Source organism: Amphiura filiformis, chromosome 7 (assembly GCF_039555335.1).
Source record: "Amphiura filiformis chromosome 7, Afil_fr2py, whole genome shotgun sequence".
Taxonomy (NCBI): domain Eukaryota; kingdom Metazoa; phylum Echinodermata; class Ophiuroidea; order Amphilepidida; family Amphiuridae; genus Amphiura; species Amphiura filiformis.
Window position 1 is genome coordinate 38,346,647 of NC_092634.1, and position 20,021 is coordinate 38,366,667.

At 39.1% G+C, this 20,021-nt stretch overlaps 1 protein-coding gene across 1 annotated transcript in view; it reads left to right on the forward strand.

The window, feature by feature from the left end:
- LOC140157127 (polyphosphoinositide phosphatase-like) overlaps positions 1-20,021 on the forward strand; it is a 49,710-nt gene that overhangs the window by 14,775 nt on the left and 14,914 nt on the right. Inside the window, 14 exon segments of the mRNA XM_072180205.1 lie at positions 9,830-9,928; positions 10,585-10,711; positions 11,525-11,579; positions 12,783-12,890; positions 14,051-14,101; positions 14,297-14,370; positions 15,010-15,156; positions 15,817-15,917; positions 16,442-16,604; positions 16,883-16,980; positions 18,310-18,443; positions 19,117-19,236; positions 19,469-19,514; positions 19,770-19,859. Coding sequence (XP_072036306.1) covers positions 9,830-9,928; positions 10,585-10,711; positions 11,525-11,579; positions 12,783-12,890; positions 14,051-14,101; positions 14,297-14,370; positions 15,010-15,156; positions 15,817-15,917; positions 16,442-16,604; positions 16,883-16,980; positions 18,310-18,443; positions 19,117-19,236; positions 19,469-19,514; positions 19,770-19,859 — 1,413 coding nt within the window.

Below are 20,021 nucleotides of genomic sequence, written 5' to 3' on the forward strand. Positions count from 1 at the left end.
AGATCGCGAGAGGAACTCTGGTGGTGGACCCATCAGCCCAATTTGACCCAGGGTGTCAGGTTTCCTGCACCCCGGTATGTCACGTAGTGAGCGACCATAGCGTCAAAAGCGGGGCTGGGGGTCCACATCCACGGAGACTCCGTCTCGGGCCTATGGGGCCATAGAGACAGAGTTTCACATCAACCTCCTCGCTTACGAGGAGGTGATCGTGGAATCACATACCGTTGTCCTGACGGATAACACAACCGTGGTAGCCTACCCCAACAGACAAGGGGACTCCGGGCCACCACGATTGAGCCTGCATGCACGACACCTGATAGGGTGGTGCAAGTTCAGGCAGATTACGATGAGAACGATACACAGCGCGGGCGTCACCAGCAGCCTCGCGCACAATCTGTCACGAGGAAGGGTGTCGGGACCAGCAGAATGGTCCCTTGCTCCGCAGGTCGCTCAGACGATCTTCAAGGGGATGTACCAACCCTCGTAAGATCTGTTCGCATCTCATCGCAATCATCCACTGCCGGTGTACTGCTCAAGGGTCGCGGACCCCCAAGCATTCACCGTGCACGCTCTGTCCATAGACTGGGGAGGGATGACAGCTTATGCAGTCCCTCCGATCTCACTACTCATGAGGGTGGTGGCCAAGATCGGGTGGGAAGACTGCATTGTCATTCTGCTAGCGGCAAGGCCGCTGGCACTCCCCGAGTACCAGATCTACTCCGGATGCCGGAGCGGAGGTACCAGTCTATCACTAGAGCACCTGCAGTTAGCTGCATGGCCCTTACCAGGAACGCAGCGCGCGAGGGATACTTTTCATCAGAAGCTGTTTTTCTCATCGCCGGGGGGCTGGACGGAAGTCTACCCTCCTTACTTATTGCCAGAGTCTGGCTCCATACTACGCTTGGTGCAATGAGACAAATAGCTCTCCCTAGAACCTCTGTGCTGCTAGTTCCGGAGTTTCTGACAGAAAAGTTCCAAGCAAGACTTCAGCGGGCCACTGGGGCCAGCTATAAGTCAGCTGTCCTCTCCATTCACCGAGGTTTCGAGGCGGTCGACTATCATAGCCGATGGTTACCTTATTAGTCTACGCCTCGGCGGTATGTTCAACGAGTGTCTACCAAAAAGGAAAGTGATCCTCCTAAGGGATCCCAACACAGTCTTAGATTACTTTAAGGGTCACCCTTTTGACCTTCCGTCAAAAGCGGCGCTTAAATCGTAACTCTCAAGATGGCTTTCGGTTTGGCGTTGGCTTCGGACGGCGGTGCTGAGTTGCACACGGTCTCGAGGTTAGCTTCCGTGTTCACAAACACTGGAGCGACACTGTTTCGGCGCTCTGTTCTCGTGACTACGAGCGGCGCGGTGCATACCGACATTCGTCCCTCTCCAATCCCCAGGGTTGGGCAAGGTTCGCTGAAGCCAAAGATAGGCTGGGGTGTCCGATAAGGCGCTGCAGCACTATTTCTTCCAACACAAGCCTTGCGAGGACTCACGACCGCATTCATCACCCTTACAGAGCCTTTCGGTCCAGCCGCTGTCGCAATGGCTGGTCCAGGTGTTGGTGGGGTCCGGGGATCGCGAAGGTTTCGCGTCCCGACCCACTCGACCGCGAGTTATCTCATCATCTTGGGTATACCGTTCGGTTGTCCCTTGAGGAGATCTAGCAGGCGGTGTCCCGAAGCCACCTTCGCCCTTCTCTCGATACTTCCGTTTACGTTAGTAATCAGAGGCGGGCGGGAGGTTTACCGGGACATTGTTCGGCGATCATAATACGGTGGTGTACGGTACCAGGTTTTCAGACTATACAGAATACTCAGCATGGTAAGAACCAGTGTCGCTATTCTTAACCACCAAACTTATTAAGTAAGGAGGTTTATGTCTGTGATCGCGTGGTCTTTTTGTTTTCCCGACCGTTGGGGAAAATATTTTCTGACCTCGCGAAAACCATCGTTACCGCTCCCGATCCCTGATCAGATGCTGACCAATCTTGTACCTCCATCCGTCGGTTACTTGCTAGATCGATCTTTCAGATGTTGATGCAAGAAGTATCTTAATCAACATCGGAAGCGGTAAGATCGACCGGTGTACTGAGTCTAGTCCCAAACAGAAATGTTTGGTAGACTCATAACGGTCGCGATCTTACCTTTCGATGTTGATTATCCCGGACCCCGCCACCCCTACAAGTTTGGTCCGAGTAGGGGATCCCAAGTCGGATAAGGGATTTATCATATGGTGTGACGTCACCTTTTGGGTGAGTCCACCGGGGATCGGGGTTTTTGTTATTTATTCATTTATGTGGGACAAAATGACTATTGGTTTTTCCGCATCTCGGGATCGATGCAAGAAGTATCTTAATCAACATCGGAAAGGTAAGATCGCACCGGTTATGAGTCTACCAAACATTTCTGTTTGGGACTAATATTATCCATAACTTTTAAGGAGTTTTTCATGATCCTAGCATATCCTCTTTTTATGATATTTTTCAGTAGATATCCACGAAAAAAGCTTATTCCCAAAATTTCAGTTGATTCCGATTTGGCTAGCTAATAATTTATGCATAAATTATCTGGAAGTCATCAGGAACACTTCGACCAAGTTTGAAGCCAATTATATTCTGTTGAATAAAAAATGTTATGAACAAAATATTGGTAAAAATTTAAGAAATAATGGGTGCAGCATTATCCTTTACACGCAGTAAAAACGTAAATAATGGGTTCGGCGCCGAACCCATTATTTAAACGTTTTTACTGCAGAGGACACATTATTTGCGTACACGTAAAGGATAATGCTGCACTTTTCTATTCTATTCTATTACCACAAAATAGTGCGATTTAAAGAGAAAATATCACTTTTTGCCTAGAAACATTTCAAGCTGTTTACCTCAAGGTGGAGCGCCTACGTGTAGCCAAAGTGTAAGTGATGGCGAGTATTGCAGAACGCGTAACCAAGCGTAATGCTTTGCCTAGAAAGCGTAACGACGCTAATATACTGCATTGCGCTTTGCTGTGCGCTGTGATGCAAGAACAACATAAAGTTTGTTGCCCTGGCCACTTTATTGCTAATTAATGGTCTTTCACGTTAATTTTCAACCAATCGCAGTACGCGATTTTCAATAATGGGTCATAGGGGTAATAGAAAATATATTAATGAGCACTTTCAAGTCAATGATAACAAGAATTTGTCTTTAAAAAGACAAAGTTCACGGAACAGGTGTATAGTACTTTGAGCTACTTTGGTCTAACTTTCAATATTCATATACTAATAACTAAATGACAATAAATAACTTATTTGAGGTATAGATAATACTTTCATCTTGACTCTGGAAAATAATTATCAAAAAACCTCATTTTGCATTTAGGTTTTTAAGCCACCTGCAGGAAACAAATTTGGCTATAATACGAAGAAAATTACATGAAAATGTCTACTGTATCAGCCCATCATGCATCATATGCTATTGCCCGTTGGATACACCATTCCTTTTTAAAAGAAGTTTTATTTGGAAGCAAATCGCCTAATGTGTTTCAGGAACAGGCATGTCAAATTATTTTGTTGAATAGTTTTCTATATAATGTAAAAGTAAACAAATTACAATACATTGTGGTCTTGCTAGATTTTGTCAGGGATAATTTGTCTCATAGCCCAGCTTTATTAACACAAATTTAATTAGTTTGTAACAGAAAATAAACATTGGATATGTTTATACACACATTGCTTGGTTATTACAAGAGTCAATAAACATTCAATTAACTATAGAGTTAATTTTGTGCAGTGTAGTTATTTTCTGAAGTAAATCGCCTATTGCAGCTTGCTGAATAGGTTATGCCTAATCACTAAGTAAATAAATTATAGCTAATTATACTGACCAATCAGTTATGTGTATTATCAGCATGTGATGACTGTAAGCCAGTTGCAAACATGTTTAATAAAAAGGCTACCATACACTAAGCAGTCTCACTCAGGATTAAATGTGCTATGGGTAGCAGGTTAAGATAAAGGCACACAAACGAGGGTATGAGATATTAGGAGTTATTTCCTACATGTAGTCTCTTATGGTTATGGAGGTCTAATAAAGAACTTTGGGAATAGGACTCGCTAAATATTTTAGGCGGCGAGGTAGGTACCAGGGAATAATCACACGGCTTGGTATGAGTCTTGGTTCACTCGTCTCGGCTAGTCTCTCTGATTGGTAGTTCTGTTCCTCGGCTCTTCATCGTAGATTTGGCATTGGTATGGGCGCTAATAAAAAGCTCTTCATAGAACTAGAGGTTCGACCAGGGTCTTATTTAGGCTTTCAGACTCAGCCAAGCACGAATATTATCACTCAAACAACAAGACAATATAAACCACAATTTACTGATTTTAAAGTTATTTTTACTTACTACATCTTCTTCATTCCGTATGAAACGTTATATAAAAACTAACAAGTGAACTAGGAGTAGAACAAACTCCATTATCCAAGTAATAATTAGCGAGAATTGTTCTCGCTCTAAACTAAGAAGTTATGTCCAAGTCTTGACGCACACAGAGATTTTATAGAGAGGTGTTATGCCTCTGAGTGACTGCCACAAGCTACAATTCATTCTCAGTTTGCGTCGTCCACAAGACCTCCGTTTACAAAAGACCATTGTGACGTTTTACGATAGTCTAATTGAGTAGAGCAAAGTACACTGATCAATATACCTTGCTGTTTGGAGTCAATTCGACATACGGTTTTCAAAATATATCAATTTATATTTTCTTTGTATCTAATTTGCATATTTGCATAATTAATTAGCATTTATGCAAATTAGCTCATTAATTATGCAAATATGCAAATTAGAGGGCGGCTTCACTATATAATACATTAGAACATATTAGAAACACTTTGACCAAGTTTCAGGGCAAAAGTATGTAAAATAAAAGTACCCTGAACATTTATGCATTGATTTTTAGCAAAATATTGGCAAAATTTACATATTAATGAGCATTTCCAGTCCTTTTAGCTCATTAACTATATTGATTATTGACAAAAACAATAGGATACAAAGAAAATATAAATTTATGTATTTTGGAAACCGTATGTCCGATTTGCTCCAAACAAAAGGCATATTGATCAGTGTACTTTACCCTACTCAATTAATCTGTTTAAAACAAGCTCAAAGCATTTTCTAATTTCTAGAAAATGCATCCAATACCACCTTAACCACATGGCTGGTGGATTATAATAGCTATTCCAAACACAGGGTATGTAAGGGATAAACTGTGCATATGAGATGTGGGTTCAAGTGGTATTAACGTTCACTGGCGTGAACAATAACGTTCACTGGCGTGAACAAAAACAGTACAATACAAAGAAATTTAAAATGTTACAAGTATTTTGAAAACCGTATAGGCCTAGGCCTTTCGGGAGGCCTCCTTGTCCGTTTAGCTTCAAATAAAAGGCATGTTGATCCAGGGCCGTAGCAAGCGGGGCAGCCGGGGATGCCATGGCCGCCCCACTTTTTGAGAAATTTGTTATGTTTTTCTTTATATCTTTATTTCAATTTGGTCATATAATTACGGTATTTGTATTTTGGCCGCCCCACATTTGTCATGGCCGCCCCGCATTTTACAACCTTGCTATGGCCCTGTGTTGATCAGTGTTCAACAAATCTATGAATATAGAGAGGGGAAATTTTGTATAATCAGGGAAGTGCTGTATATATTGCCCAAGCGGCAGGTTCGTTTTGCATACCTGCATACTGCATATTTTTAGAGTTTCTTATTAGTGGCGAGTTGTAAGCATCAAATGCTGCAAGATTGGGCATATATCATAAACAAAGTATAAACACATATGATAAACACTTTTGTTTGACCCTGGGCAGACATCTCAAAATTTGCGAGTGATGCTATAAATTAGATTGGATGACTGTGCAATGCTCGAGCTCTGTGTTATGAGTGTGAATTAATTTTCTGGGTGTCTGCATCTCAATTTGGAACAACATTCAGTCTTAAATGATTCAGTCAGCATCACCTTAACATAACATTTCATTTAGCACATAGAACTTGGTCAGTTCCCTCGGATCGCGATGTCCAACAGTAGAGGCGCGCAGCGCCGAGGTGTGAAGAGGCGCGTAGCGCCGACATCGAGGCGTATTAGCACATGGCTGTTCTTGCTGTTCTCCAAAACAAAATATACATGTACACATTGTTTATGTCAATTATGAGTGTAGATTTGTGGCATCATATCCCATAATGCCTACCTTTGGATGGTCTATGCTAAATACCCGGTGCTCAAGTAATGTGGAATCATAGACCCTGGAAATAGAAAGGTGGAATTTGACACCATACAGACATCTAAACATGCCAATATTCATTGGGAAATAGTTTGAGTTCAAAATAATTATATAAACCTGAACCCTAACATTTGGTGAAGTGGTATTGGGGGAGGGGTATAATTTAAACTTAGTATCATAGGCCTATTAATAGGGGGACACGGGGACGAGGTAAAGTTGGTTTCTTTAAACTTCCGTGGTCGGGGTACGCGCTGGTGAATTGCGATCGCGTAAAAGTGACAAGGTCGCCTACTACGCGCCGAGCAGACAACCAATGGGTCAACCGACTTGTTGTCAAGTTCGTTGATCAGCCAATCAGCGTGATTGCTTATTTTTTCTGTGTGTACGCTCGTAGACGCTTGGCGCACAGCTCGGACCACGGAAGTTTAAAAAAATTAACTTTATGGTAATTTTATACATGAATGAGTGTTCATGAACTGATGAGGTAGGGTTTTTTTTTCAATGTAAAATTTTCATTGTTAGTAGTTTCAATCTTTTCCTAGTCTTTAGGAAAGTCCTTTATTAGGAAGGTCCCTTTTCTTTTCTCTTCTCAAACATGTGATTTTGAGGGATAAACCCCTTAGAAAAAACTTGGAAGTGATTCTTGTTACTTTAATATTAATAAACTTATTTAGGTCTATTGATGAAGTTTTCCTAAAGCATTCCAAAATATTTGAAAAATCTAGAAACTAAAAACAATCTCAGACTGACAAATCTCAGAAATTGAGGAGGGAAGGTACGAGAACCAGAACATTGATTTTTTCGGCCCAAAATGGTGCCATGCAATTCAGAAAAGCTGCCTCTTTTTGTTATTCAATTCTAAAGGGGCTCATCAGTAAGTTACTTCCTGTTTTATAGTTGAGAACAAAATAATGATACAATACATTCCTTGTTTGCAATGATACATTTTAATACAAAAACGAAATGGTAGATAAACCATATATACACATGTGGTTAGAGGAAAGTGTTTGTAAGTTTGATTAATGATCATATGTAGCCTTGGGGAAATCCAGTGAAACTATTAAGGTGACAGTGCATCTACTACATATCTTGGGTTCTTTTTTTCTCCAATTTATATTATCGAAGTTAAAACATAACACTCATTAACCTATCAAAATGAAAAATATCAAGAAATTAAACGGAAGTGCATATACACACCCATCCACCCCTCTCCATACACGCCACCACCACACAGTTCGCACCAACATCACCAAAACATGCCCTCCAAATAATGAAGCTTTAATATACTTGCCACTATAAGAAACTCTAAAAATATGCAGTATGCAGGTATGCAAAACGAACCTGCCGTTGCCCAAGGCATTTCTTGTAATTTTGAGAACAAAGAATAAAATGTTTTTCAAGCATGAAAAGCTTGGGTAAAAACAAGGCCACATGTCAGTCCACACTTTAATCCATCTGTTTTCCCAGACAAGGCCATTAATTTGCTTGACCCCCCCCACCACTGACCAGTCAGTCTCATATAACTATGTCCCTGATTAGCTCAATTATTTGACCTTCAGTAGCAAAGGGTACTTCAAGCCAATCACAAATTTGCTTATGAAATATAGTAGGGGAGATTGGGGTTAGTTGGAACGTGGGGTAAGTTGAAACATTGTATTTTTTTCTGACACAAAAAATTAATTTGGTAAAATACTGGCACCTAGTAATAGGTACATGTATTAGTAAGGGTCATCCACAAAATTAGCAACAGCACTGATGCCCCACCAGTGTTGGCTTGGGAAAGGAATATCTGTTTTTTGACTTACCATGCTTACTGACTAATTTTTATACCCCTCAGAAAAATGTGTTATCTCCATGTTGTTTGAAGAGTCAGGGGATTCTTTTTGAGTATCATAACTTATAAGCACTAGTAAGTCCCAGAATAATGTTAAATAAAAGTTTTATTGTATCTCTTATTTGAACTTTGAAATGTAAAAATAGGCATCGGGGTTAGTTGAAACTTTTGAGGTGGGGTTAGTGAAAATCGCATAGAAAAATATGGTTAAAAATTTGACTTTTTAAAAATTTGTAACATGTTTACCATTTCTTCAATATTGCTTTAATATGGTTAAAAAGCAATAATACAAGCAAAAAGTGCACACAGAAAGTACATTTTATAATATTTTAGGCTTCTCATATTTTGGTCCATGGTGACACTCGTCACCTTGTGTCCAAAGTATTGACCCGCACTCCCACATATTTATTTATTCATTTTTTCACACTGATTGTATGTTAAAGGGTGCTTTCAAGGGAAGTATAACCCTAACAACTCAATAATAATTATTTTGAAATTTTTACAAGCCGTGTTTCAACTAACCCCACCCTATGTTTCAACTTACCCCAGGGGTGGGGTTAGTTGAAACACCTTTTTTCAAATCTTCAAATTGGATTATATGAATAATCATAAGCAGGTCCAATAAACTTAAAGGCTGTATTTGTAGCATGTATAGACCACTTGGCATCTGACGTCATTGCCCGGCAGTATGCGCGCGCATTGTGGCAATTTCAATTGTTCTTTGCCCTGCAGTACACGTGCGTACGCATCGTAGTCTGCTAAGGGCACGTGCATTTTAAATCGCCCGCCACATTTCATATAGTACAGGAACGCCATTGAACAGTGTAGCGGCTCGTTCGAGCATATCGATAGACGAGTCCCTCACCTTTGTTGATAAACAGTGATGTCAAGTGGTCTATATGTTTATACTGATATGGTTAGTGTTTCTGGAAAGTAATCTTGCGTTAAAAAGACAATTTTGTGAAAAATGTTTCAACTAACCCCAATCTCCCCTACTATCTCATCTCCCAATAGACCTACAGTCTCATGTTCTGAATCTATCATGATCTAATCATAGGCCTTGGATATAGCCTTGCAAAATTTGGTCTATGGTGTACACAGAGTATACATGTACATGTAGTCTTGTATAATAAAAATAAAAATTCCTTTAAAAAAGGAATGCTAATTAAGTACCTAATTTGCATAATTTATGCATATTTGATGAGCATCAAGCAAAAAAATCTTGTGAACAGATTATCTGGAGATCCGTATGGTACAGTGACGTAAATTGGTGGGGAGTAGTGGGGCCAGATGTTCTCAACCTGATTAGATTTTCAGCACAAAATATGGTAATTAAGTACCTAATTTGCATAATTTCTCGGAGTCTGAGACTAGGGGTCGCACATTCCTCAAACTTGGTGGGTTGGTGCATATTGACCCCAGACAGAACAAGTTTGTATTGGTTAGTGGGTCAAGGTCACCCGAGGTCATCTAGGGGTCAAATGAGGTCAAATTAGCAAAAACTGCCATAGCATGGAACTTGGTGGGTACACTCAACATTTGAAGCCAAATTTATGGAAGGTCATTTTGGGATCATCCGGGGTCTTTTTAGGACATAAGCCTACATGTATGACAGAGAAAAAGGGAGTTTTCAGCTTGTGACATAATTTTAGCCTACATTTTAGACATTGGATCCGATCATGTCGCAATAATCAAGGATCAAAATTGTTTTATTTGTTCTTTATGTGTTTGACTCATTAAATAGCGTTGCTACATTGTGGGATCCAACTACTCGGAGGAGAGATTTAGAGTGTTGAAAATTGACAGAACAGAACCAATCGAATTGGCCATCAACGATGATAAGGTAAGATAAATGCAGTGGGAAACTGGGTGTATATATGGCTGAATTCAGTTCATGCTTTTTTAAGGATTGATGAAACTGTCTTTTTAAGACAAAGAAATCAACGTAAAAGGCTGTCTTGGTAATATTGGTTGTCAAATTCCATGCCCCTGCCCACCCATTTTGGAATCCCACAAGTATCCTGAATATTTAACTCGGTGCCTAGCTCTTGATCAGAGCCCTCGCAGTACCTTAGAAGATCCAGAGATCCCCAAGTAAAATAAACCCAAGCAAGTGACTAGTTAGTATTAGTAAAGAAAATGTATATATAGGCCAATCCATTCTGTAAAAAATTAATACCACTCCCATGCATCACCCAGCAGTACATGTATTTGTACAGAGCTTGCCGAAGGCAAGCTTCACTATAGGCAAGTCACCAACAAGTAAAGTAGGACCACTATGCAGTAAAGATCACTGTCTACCTGAGATATTGGTCTACCCCACACACCAACCGCGAAAGTCCACTGACCGACGCGCCAGAGGGCATATGGCATGGTTTTTTCACTTTTTCTTTCAATTGGATGGAAAATAGGTTGGCTTTGGAGCAAAGCTACTCGGTGCCCTGCTTATTGTGCGCACTGCTCTGATTCCTGATGAATTAATTTTTTTGTTGCTTAAAGATTGAGTACAGCAGACGTGAAGTGCAGGACTTGCTGCGTACGCTGGAGCAAGGGAACCGCACCAAACAAACCAAGCAGAAGTATGCCCCAGGGTTAAGTAGGACCGTGTCTGCATTTGGTATTGTTGGTAAGGAAATAGATGATACAAATAAAATAAGTGTGAAATATAATATGGTCAAGGGTGAAAATAACGATGTCTCACCCAGGAGCCACTTTAACCCAAAGTGGCTCGCGTAGTCCTGGTTCTATGGTTTCATGCAAACCCCGGAGCCACTTGGAGTCCACAATTCAAGGAGCCAGTCAAATTCAAACTTGTTTGTTACCAAAAGTGGCACCTACCAAATATGTTTGCTAACATAGAATCAGAACTGATAAAATTAAGCTCAGGCCAAAAAAATGTTTGTCTCAAAGCTCACGATTGGTTTAAAAACAAATGCGAAATACATTTCTTTTTAATATCATTCCCGACTTGGTATTTTATGGTATTTTGAGAAAAAAAACTGATTTTCGCCAAATTTTTCCGGAAAAAATGTTAAAAATTCCTTTTTTGAAATAAAAAAAATTCTGCATTTCTTTTTTCCAAATTAACATGATTTTACAAATGTGCGTGCAAGCTTTAAGACAAACCTTTGGCCTTTAATTTTGGGCCTTACCTTACCTAATTTATCAGAGGGGAAGTTTAGTTCCAAATGGGCACTGTTTGATAATTTCAAGGTTAGGTGTTGAAATTAAAAGTATTTCCAGGTTCAGGCTGGTTGACAAGAGCCAGGAGCAGTATTAGGTTTCACAGGAGCCAAATTTCTCCTGTCTTCCACTTGGTGTGGTGCAACATGAATCTCCACTTTCTTTAGAAAGACTTGAAAGAAAGGACAAAGAGACTTCTCTAACAACAGCATTGTTTTGTATTGAAGGGCTTGCATTATTGTCATTTTCCTTTCAGGTTTTGTAAGATTTCTTGAAGGCTATTACATAATCCTGATCACGAAGAGGAGAAGGTATGTGGATTATTAATGCAAATCGGTAACTAATAGCATGAGACTAATTGGTTTACCACTCTACAAATATTTCAATATTCTATTATTTTCAAACATAAATAAAAAGTGAAGAAAACTATCAATAAAAGGAGGGGGTGGACAGTGGCATCCGCAGGTTTTCAAAATGGGGGGCAGAGGTTTTGATTCCCTGACTGTTAAAAATAAAATAAATTGGCTCGTTTTGCTCGCCTTAATAGGTTAATCCGAAATTTTCACCCGACTGGGTGCATTTCCCCTGCCAGCAAAAGTGGGGGGGCTGAATTCAAGTGCTGTCTGGTGGGCGGAAGGGGAGCCAGGCAGGACTTTTCAGCATGGGTTGGACCTTTACAAATGTATATTACTATTACTTATTGTACTTTTTTTCTAAGTGCAGTTGATGAGACTGGGGCGAACATTATTGTCTGTAGCTTAAAATTGCTAATGCTCATTCAAAGCGCTGGCTTTAAACAAATACTCTGCATAGATGCATGCACAAAAATAGTTGTCTTGATGTATTTATGTCACTGGCAACATCACTAGCCAAAAGTAGTATTAGGAATATACTGTATTTCGTCAAATAGTCGCCCCCCCCCTCAAATAAACGCCCCCCACCACTTTTTTTCAATCAAGATGTTTAAAAGATGCCGATATTTCCATGCTATCTTGTGTAGTAAGCTTACCAAGTTGCCCACATGCATGGTCGATAATAGCGTCAATAATTGCGAAAATCTGGATTGGAAACCCGGAAGTGAATCAGAATTCAGTGTTTCTAGTTCATAGTTCGTCATTTTAGCGTGAGTTTTAAGTTTACCTAATGATTTTTACGGGAATTATCGTTCTAAAATTGACCTTGAATAAACGCCCCCACTTGGGAAAATGTAGCGCCCCCGGGGGCGTTTATTTGACAAAATATGGTAGGTTTTTTCGTAATTTCACTTGTGACACTACTAAGGCACACTGTGCTGAAAAGAACATATTTTCAAATATTAGTAATCAGTTGTTAAACAATATTTTCAGACAGTTCGGCCAATGCTTGCATTCTTTCCTGCTTCACCTTTATCTTGCACTTTTTCTTCGAACAATATACAAAAATACAATAAAAAGGAAGTATATGAAAAGGAATGACAGGAAGATAAACTTCCCATAAAGATTAAAGGTCTTGTGTTGATTTCTTCCTCACCCCAGGGTAGCCATCATAGGAGGCCATACTATTTATAAAATAGAGGATACATCTATGGTGTATATTCCTAATGATGAATGTACAGGAAAAGTACCACACCCAGATGAATCAAGGTGAGTTTGAAAGGTCCCAGAAAATATAGTACGCTGACCTATTATCGAAAACGCTGTACATAACATCTTACAGCACCAATAGACTGCAAGCGTGAGCATTCTATGTGATTTGATCGCGCAATAATCCGAGCACTCGTATACACACGGTTAAGTCTGGTTCGGACCAGGCACCAGAAGGTGGTTCAAAAACCCAACTGATACAAGCAACTTTTCTCTTCATCTTCATTCTTTCTTCTTTCCTTCCTTCCTTCTCCCTTCACCAAACAGTGTTAACTAAACTCTATTTCCCTTGAGGCTTAGTTAACCTGAACACTGAAAAATTGTATGAAATCTTATCTCACCAAGTGACTGCAATCGTGAGCATCGCACATGGTTCAATCACACAATAATTCGAGCACTGGGCCAGGTCAACCCTAGTGGCTTGCTATATCCCCAGTTTTGTCTGTAGTTCAAAACCCTGATTTCAGCAACTTTTCTCTCATCTTTATTCATTCTTCCTTCTTTCCTCTCCCTCCACCAAATACCAGAGTCAGTGTTCTAAGGATTAAAGCAAAATTTAGCTGAATTTTAGCTAATGTAAAACCCTTAGAATTGTGAAATTGTATAAAACTAAATCAAAACAATATTTAATTAATAGTTTAAAAATGTCTGTTTTGTCTCAAATTCAATGAAGCATTCAGTTAATCAATGGGTCATTCCATTGGAAATCTTATCATATCCCTATGGAAGATTTACAGAGGGAATATGTTTATCAAATGGAATTGGACGGTTAATTATTTTGAAACCCATAATCCCCTGTAGACCTATAAAGCATTACCTGATTTCTTCCACAACTGGAGTGAGTATTTCAAATGGAAGTTACCCAATTGTCTATTCTATTTGAAACCTATACTCCCTCTGTGGATGGCTTTAGCTACAGGGAGAGGATTTCAGATGGAAGAGCTCAATATTAATATGTAATGAGAGTGAAATTATGTGAACAATTGATGAACCATGCTTTAATGACCTTCAACCTTGAAATATGTTGTCTCTGAAAATATCAGGCTTCCATTGAATTTTCATTGTAAGGTGTTCTACATGATAATTATATTTCTTGTTTGTGATAATTGATTTTCCATGAAACCCATCATTGCTTTGTTTTTTCCCTACTTTTTAATTAGATATGTGAAGATATTTCAAAATGTGGATCTCTCAAGCAATTTTTATTTTAGGTATGTAGATCGACAAATTATCTTTATTTAAGCCAACCCCAAGTTTCTCTTGAATATATTAATAATGGTAATAATAATCATGTCCCCTTTTCGGCTTTTAGGGGTGAAGATCTATATGTAGTAAGAGAACAGCCCAAAATGTTCTGAAGAACTGGAATCTTTTTTGAGCCACATTTTTGTTCCATTTATTTGCAGTTATAGTTATGATCTAAGCAACTCATTACAGTACAATTTAACACCAGCCAAAGTACCAGAAGAGGAATCTAAAGGTAAAATAATAATGTTATGTCTTGAAATCTATGATCCGAGTACTCTGCCATTTTCCGGAGTGGCAGTGTTATCGATGACGATGATGTGTGTCATGATTAGAATCGGAAGCACTATCAATGTTTTTAATGCTTTGGATCACTACTCCTTACTGCTCACTGATGTGGCCCAAGCAACAATTACTAAATGCAATCCCTACAAAACGAACAAACTTTGGTAAAACGTTTTGATTTTTCTCTGATGTTAATTTATATTTCAAGGGTTGAACTAACAATGTGACATATTGTGAGTTACGGCTTTCTGGTTCTCAACCCTCGGTTTATTAATTTTTAAAGAAATTTAAAAAACAATGGTTACTGTAGATCTCAGAGCAATGCCCAGTTAGAATTCAGTTCAAAGAATCTGAGTTAAGAGTAAGTAATATTCCACCAAAATCAATATTCCATCTGACGGTGCTGAGTCTCAATAGCACATCCAACAGCGCCCCCACATGTCAATTGGGGCTGATGAAAGTCTAGCGAATTGCAGACAGAAAGCTACCCAGAAGGTGAGCTATTTTACTGCTGTAGAGAAACAAGATTTGTTTAATATAAGATTCCACCTTGCTGGTACTCAATCTTTTCTTGGCTTATTTGTTACAGATGGAAGCAGTCATGGTAAAATCCTTGCCACTAGACTCCAACCCAGTCAGCAGTTTACATGGAATGAGTACTTGTGGAGTAAAGCCAGGCATGAAGTACATCCAGACTGGGTTACGTATGTCACTCATGGATTTGTTGGGCAGCATAGTATCCTTTGCAGTTGAAATTCTGCTCATTATTGTATTTTTAAGCTGTGAGTGAAACATAAGTTGAAGAGAAATGTGAGAAATCAAGGCTTTTTATGATCCCTCATTGTGCTATGTTGACAAAGCTGTTGACATTCATAAATGGTGTCAATACGTGGATTTAGGGTTTCTTTACCGGAAGTCAATTTGTGCCGAAATTCCTTCCCACAATACCATATGCGTATTGCATAACAAAGATTATTGATTAACCTCCGAACTGTATCTATTGTTATGCAAAACGCTTATTGCATTGTGGGAAGGAATTTCGGCACAAGTTGACTTAACATATTTGTACACATATACACCATTTGTTATATGATGCATGGTTGGGCCATTCCACTTGAAATCCGTACACCCCCTATGGAAGACATGACCTTATTCTTCCACAAAGGGAGTGTGAATTTCAAATGCGGTTACTTGAATGGGTGACTCCATTTGAAATCTACACCCACAGGGGGGGGGGGGAGAGCCAGAGGGTGTATGGATTTCAACTGGGATAGCCTATGGTATTGCATACCTCAGCTTGTGTCAAGCAAAACAGGGCATCAAATGAGTATGCATTCAAAATTATGCATGCACAATGCATTTTGTGTTTTGAAAGCCTTAACCAATGTACCTCTAGATGTGTGTGTATTTGGCAGGCCAGTATATATGACCCTGATAGCCAGGAGATCAAGCCAGTTTGCTGGCACGAGATTTCTTAAACGAGGATCCAACTCAAAGGTTAGTGTGATTTCAGTTATTTCATACTGTTGCAATACTATCATGTTTTTCAAGGTGCAAGATAATTTGGTTTTAATTTGTAACTGTCTATTCATAACTTTAATAAGTGCCTCCTGAAAATGACTTGACTTAAAAGTACCTGGGGCGCTAAATCGTTAGAATTTAGAATTTAGAAAATAGAATTTAATTCCAGTTGTCGATATTTTGATATGGGTATAAATGCGAACACGTGTATAGCGAGATATACGATTTGTTAGAGATGTAACAATATAATATAAATGGCCACACTGACTTCTTGCAAAGTGCGAATGATAGTAGTGAAGTTTTTCCCCCAAAAGGCAATTTTCTTCAGACAAAAGTCTTTTGAGTTCAGAATATTTAAAGCGGGCCGTTTCAACAACGCGCATTGGAGCTCTAATAAAATAATAAATTGTGTGATGATAAATTATATTTGGCCTTGGGAATAAAAGTATTTCATTGTCTGTTTTACCAATCTATACAAATCATTTCTTATTTGTTTGCAGGGTCATGTAGCCAATGAGATAGAAACGGAGCAGATTGTCCACGATGCCTCACTTACAACATTCAAGAGAGGGCGCTACACATCCTATGTACAGATGCGAGGATCTGTGCCTGGCTCATGGTCTCAAGACATCTCAAACATGGTACCCAAACCACCCATTACATGTGAGTAAATATACAATTTTATGAATTGAAGACACTAGCAAAATTATAATGAGTTAGTATCAGTTTCAGCTCTACAACGGGGTTTTCTACAACCTCTATGCAAGTTTTATGCTGAAGAAATGTGGTAGCGCATGTGTAAAAGATGCGGAGAGGAGCAACCTGAGGATGTATTATGTTCAACACACTTTGTTAAAAGGAGGTCATGTTATTTTAGAAGTTCTTAACTTGTAAAACCTTGATTTTCAATCTAATTTAGCTAAGATTTTTTCCCACTGCAGTGGACCTTGCCGACCCCTACGCGTCATTACCTGGTGCACATTTCAACAATGTGTTGGCTAGATTTGGCTCGCCTATAGTCATTCTCAATCTTGTCAAGGTAAGTACACAGCTCGTCATGTGAGTGCAAGAAAGTCGTAAGTGCAACAGCTGCCTTTTGTCATTTCAAATTTGTAGCCCTGTTATAAGGTATCAAAGTATGAGGGTACTTGAGATGCTTCCAGGAGACACTTTGAGCACTTAAACACGAAGCCCCACATGGCCAGTTCTCCACAGAAGAACTGACCCACACCTGTTACTTTGATGACAGACATAATAGAATTTACATGGATAAATATTAACCTTGACTAATTCCCTGAGGAACTTAGACCAAAAGCGGGGCTTCATCTTTAATGAACAATCTCAAAATGCAATGACTTGTGAGACAAAGGTTTGCGAAGGTTTTAGATTGCTCTGCAAGTGCATTTTCACATGAGGCAGCTATTATATGTACAACTTTCTTTCACTCGCACGATAAACAGTATACCGTAAAGATTCACCTAATGGCGCTATGGGCTCCCTTGATATAAATGGAATTTTAAGCACAACCTAAAAGTGTCCTCACATAAAATTCCCACCAGCAAATAAGGACATAGAATCTTAATTCTTGTTTAGATTTTAGAGAAGGGAGCTCTCTATTTGCACATGAAATGAGCCCAAGTGTGCCATTAGGCGAATCTTTGCAGTATACATGTGGCTTACAAGCTGTTTGTTAAAATATCTTGGGGGCTCAGAAACACAAAGCCATATGTCCATTTTGAGAGTTATGAGAAAAAAGAATGAAGATTATGAGAGCTTGTATTGACTTACGACTTTGTCAAAGGTTTGTAATGGATGGTGGTGAGCTGTTGTGTTACTGGAAAGGGAATTTCTTTCTGAAAGTTTTGATACTGAAAAAGCAAGATCTCAATTTTGAAATAAAAAATGGACATGAAGCGTTAATATGTTTCTAAGCTGTCAATTTGATAATGTATCAAGATAAAAAGGAAAGGTAAAATTTATTTTTGAAACCTTGGTAGAAAATGCCCTCTGGAGTAAACTTTTTTCTTGAAAAGGTGTGGAATATTTTGAAATTCCTAACAAAATTATCTAATTTTGCCATTATGAGTTTGTTTTATTGCTTTGTTCTAAGAACCAATTTGTAAGTGGAACTGTTGTCAAAAACAACTTCAGGTAGCATGCAAAGAATGAAATACAGATTTTTCAGAGGTTCTACTGGTTTTGAGTTATAAGAGGTGTTCTGTCCGGTTTCTATTGTTCTAAACAATGGAAACTGGGTGGACCGGCAGTCAACTGCTGGTCAAGTTTTGATTTCATCCCTTATACTCCCTTTATATATCAGTAAGCGTTACTTAAATTATTTGTTTAACTTGTGATTTTCCCATGCTAGACACGAGAGAGACGAAAAAGAGAAGCATTTTTGACCGGAGAGCTCATCACTGCTATCAAATACTTGAATCAATTTCTGCCACCTAAACACGAAATGAAGTACATTGGATTAGATATGGCAAGATACACCAAAAGGTAAGCGGTCTATTCGCCAATCACATGGTCATCTCAAAACGAGGTTCTTTGCGTTTGCGTACACCTGTTAAATGTGTGTGTTAACTTTTGGCGCATAGCTAGAAAAGCATGAGAAACAAAAATGCACTTTTTGCGCATGTGTTTGCAGGGAGAACCTCATTTTGGTAGCAACATGGCGTACCCATGCAAAGGGTGAATAAATATATGTATCCTGGGTTTCTCTGCAGGAAGTCAGTTTGTATCAAAAATCCTTCCCAAAAAGTAACAGGCGTATTGCTTAACAGTAGATACAGCTCGGGAGTGTAATTCATCGTTTTGTTGTGCATAATGTGGGAAGGAAATTTGGTACAAATTGACATCCTTTTCATGTATTACATGGCTCAAGAAAACAAAATGGGGGGAAGGAATTTGATCTTTTTGTTTCTCATAGAACATGAAATTGACATTTGGTGGTGTTTTCAGTTTTAAAATAAGATTCTTTCGGTCAGGGTTGTTCAATCCAGTACACTTACCCATTTCTCAGGACTGGCAAAGGGGACACCCTCATGTTATCCCTATTTTCACATCTTATCTTTTCAGTCACCGTACAATTGAATGTACAAACAAGTCACTGACTAAAAGTCGGGTTTGAGCTAATTCACATTTTGTTGCTTGTGGTTTTTTTCCTTTATAGTGCAAAATTGAATGTGATCACCAAGTTAGACTCCATCGCAGCTAATACAGTGAAGCAAACTGGTATATTTTTATCAGGAGCTTGTATTCAACCAAGTCTACCAATCAAGGAGGGAACAAGGTAAATCAAAGATTAAGTTTTCTGCTGAATTCTCTGTATTCAGGGGTATACCCAGGACCCAAGACCCCATGGGGACAGAGAGACTCCTAATAACCCAAAATTGGCTGATTTTGCATGTTTTTGCATAACACCTGGTGGGGGGAGGGGAGCGCTTCCTACTGATACGCTGGTGGAGTGGTATTTAGTTCAACCATTTTACATACTGATTTTACTGCTTTTATTTTCATTACAGATTTGATGGTCCAGAGGATAATAAGAGTGCATTTCATTATAAACAGGTAAGATTTTATTTTGTAATTTTATTCAGATAAAATTGTTATGAACTCCCATCATAAAAGCTCCCCTCCCCCTCCAAAAAAACAACAACAAAAACCACATGAGGCTTGTAGGTCTGTATACCCTCAGTCTCAACATATATGTAATGGAGAATGAGGTACAACAAAAGTATAATTAAGCATAATAGCAATAAACTAGGATGTTTTTAGTTAAAATCAAATTCAAACCATATGTTACATGTATATGTTATATTTCAGACTGGCGTGGTAAGGACCAACTGTGTAGACTGTTTAGATAGGACCAACACTGCACAGTTTGTTGTAGGAAAATATGCTTTGGCACATCAGGTAGGTATGCTTTGGCACATCAGGTAGCTAAAATAGTCAGAAATTGAAATCCTTTGCTCCCTTCACATCGCAAACAAGGCCTAGCAAAAGAGAAACAAAATATGCGCATCACCGACTCCCCCCCCTAAATGTTAATACTCTTGTCGTCACTGCAATGCATAA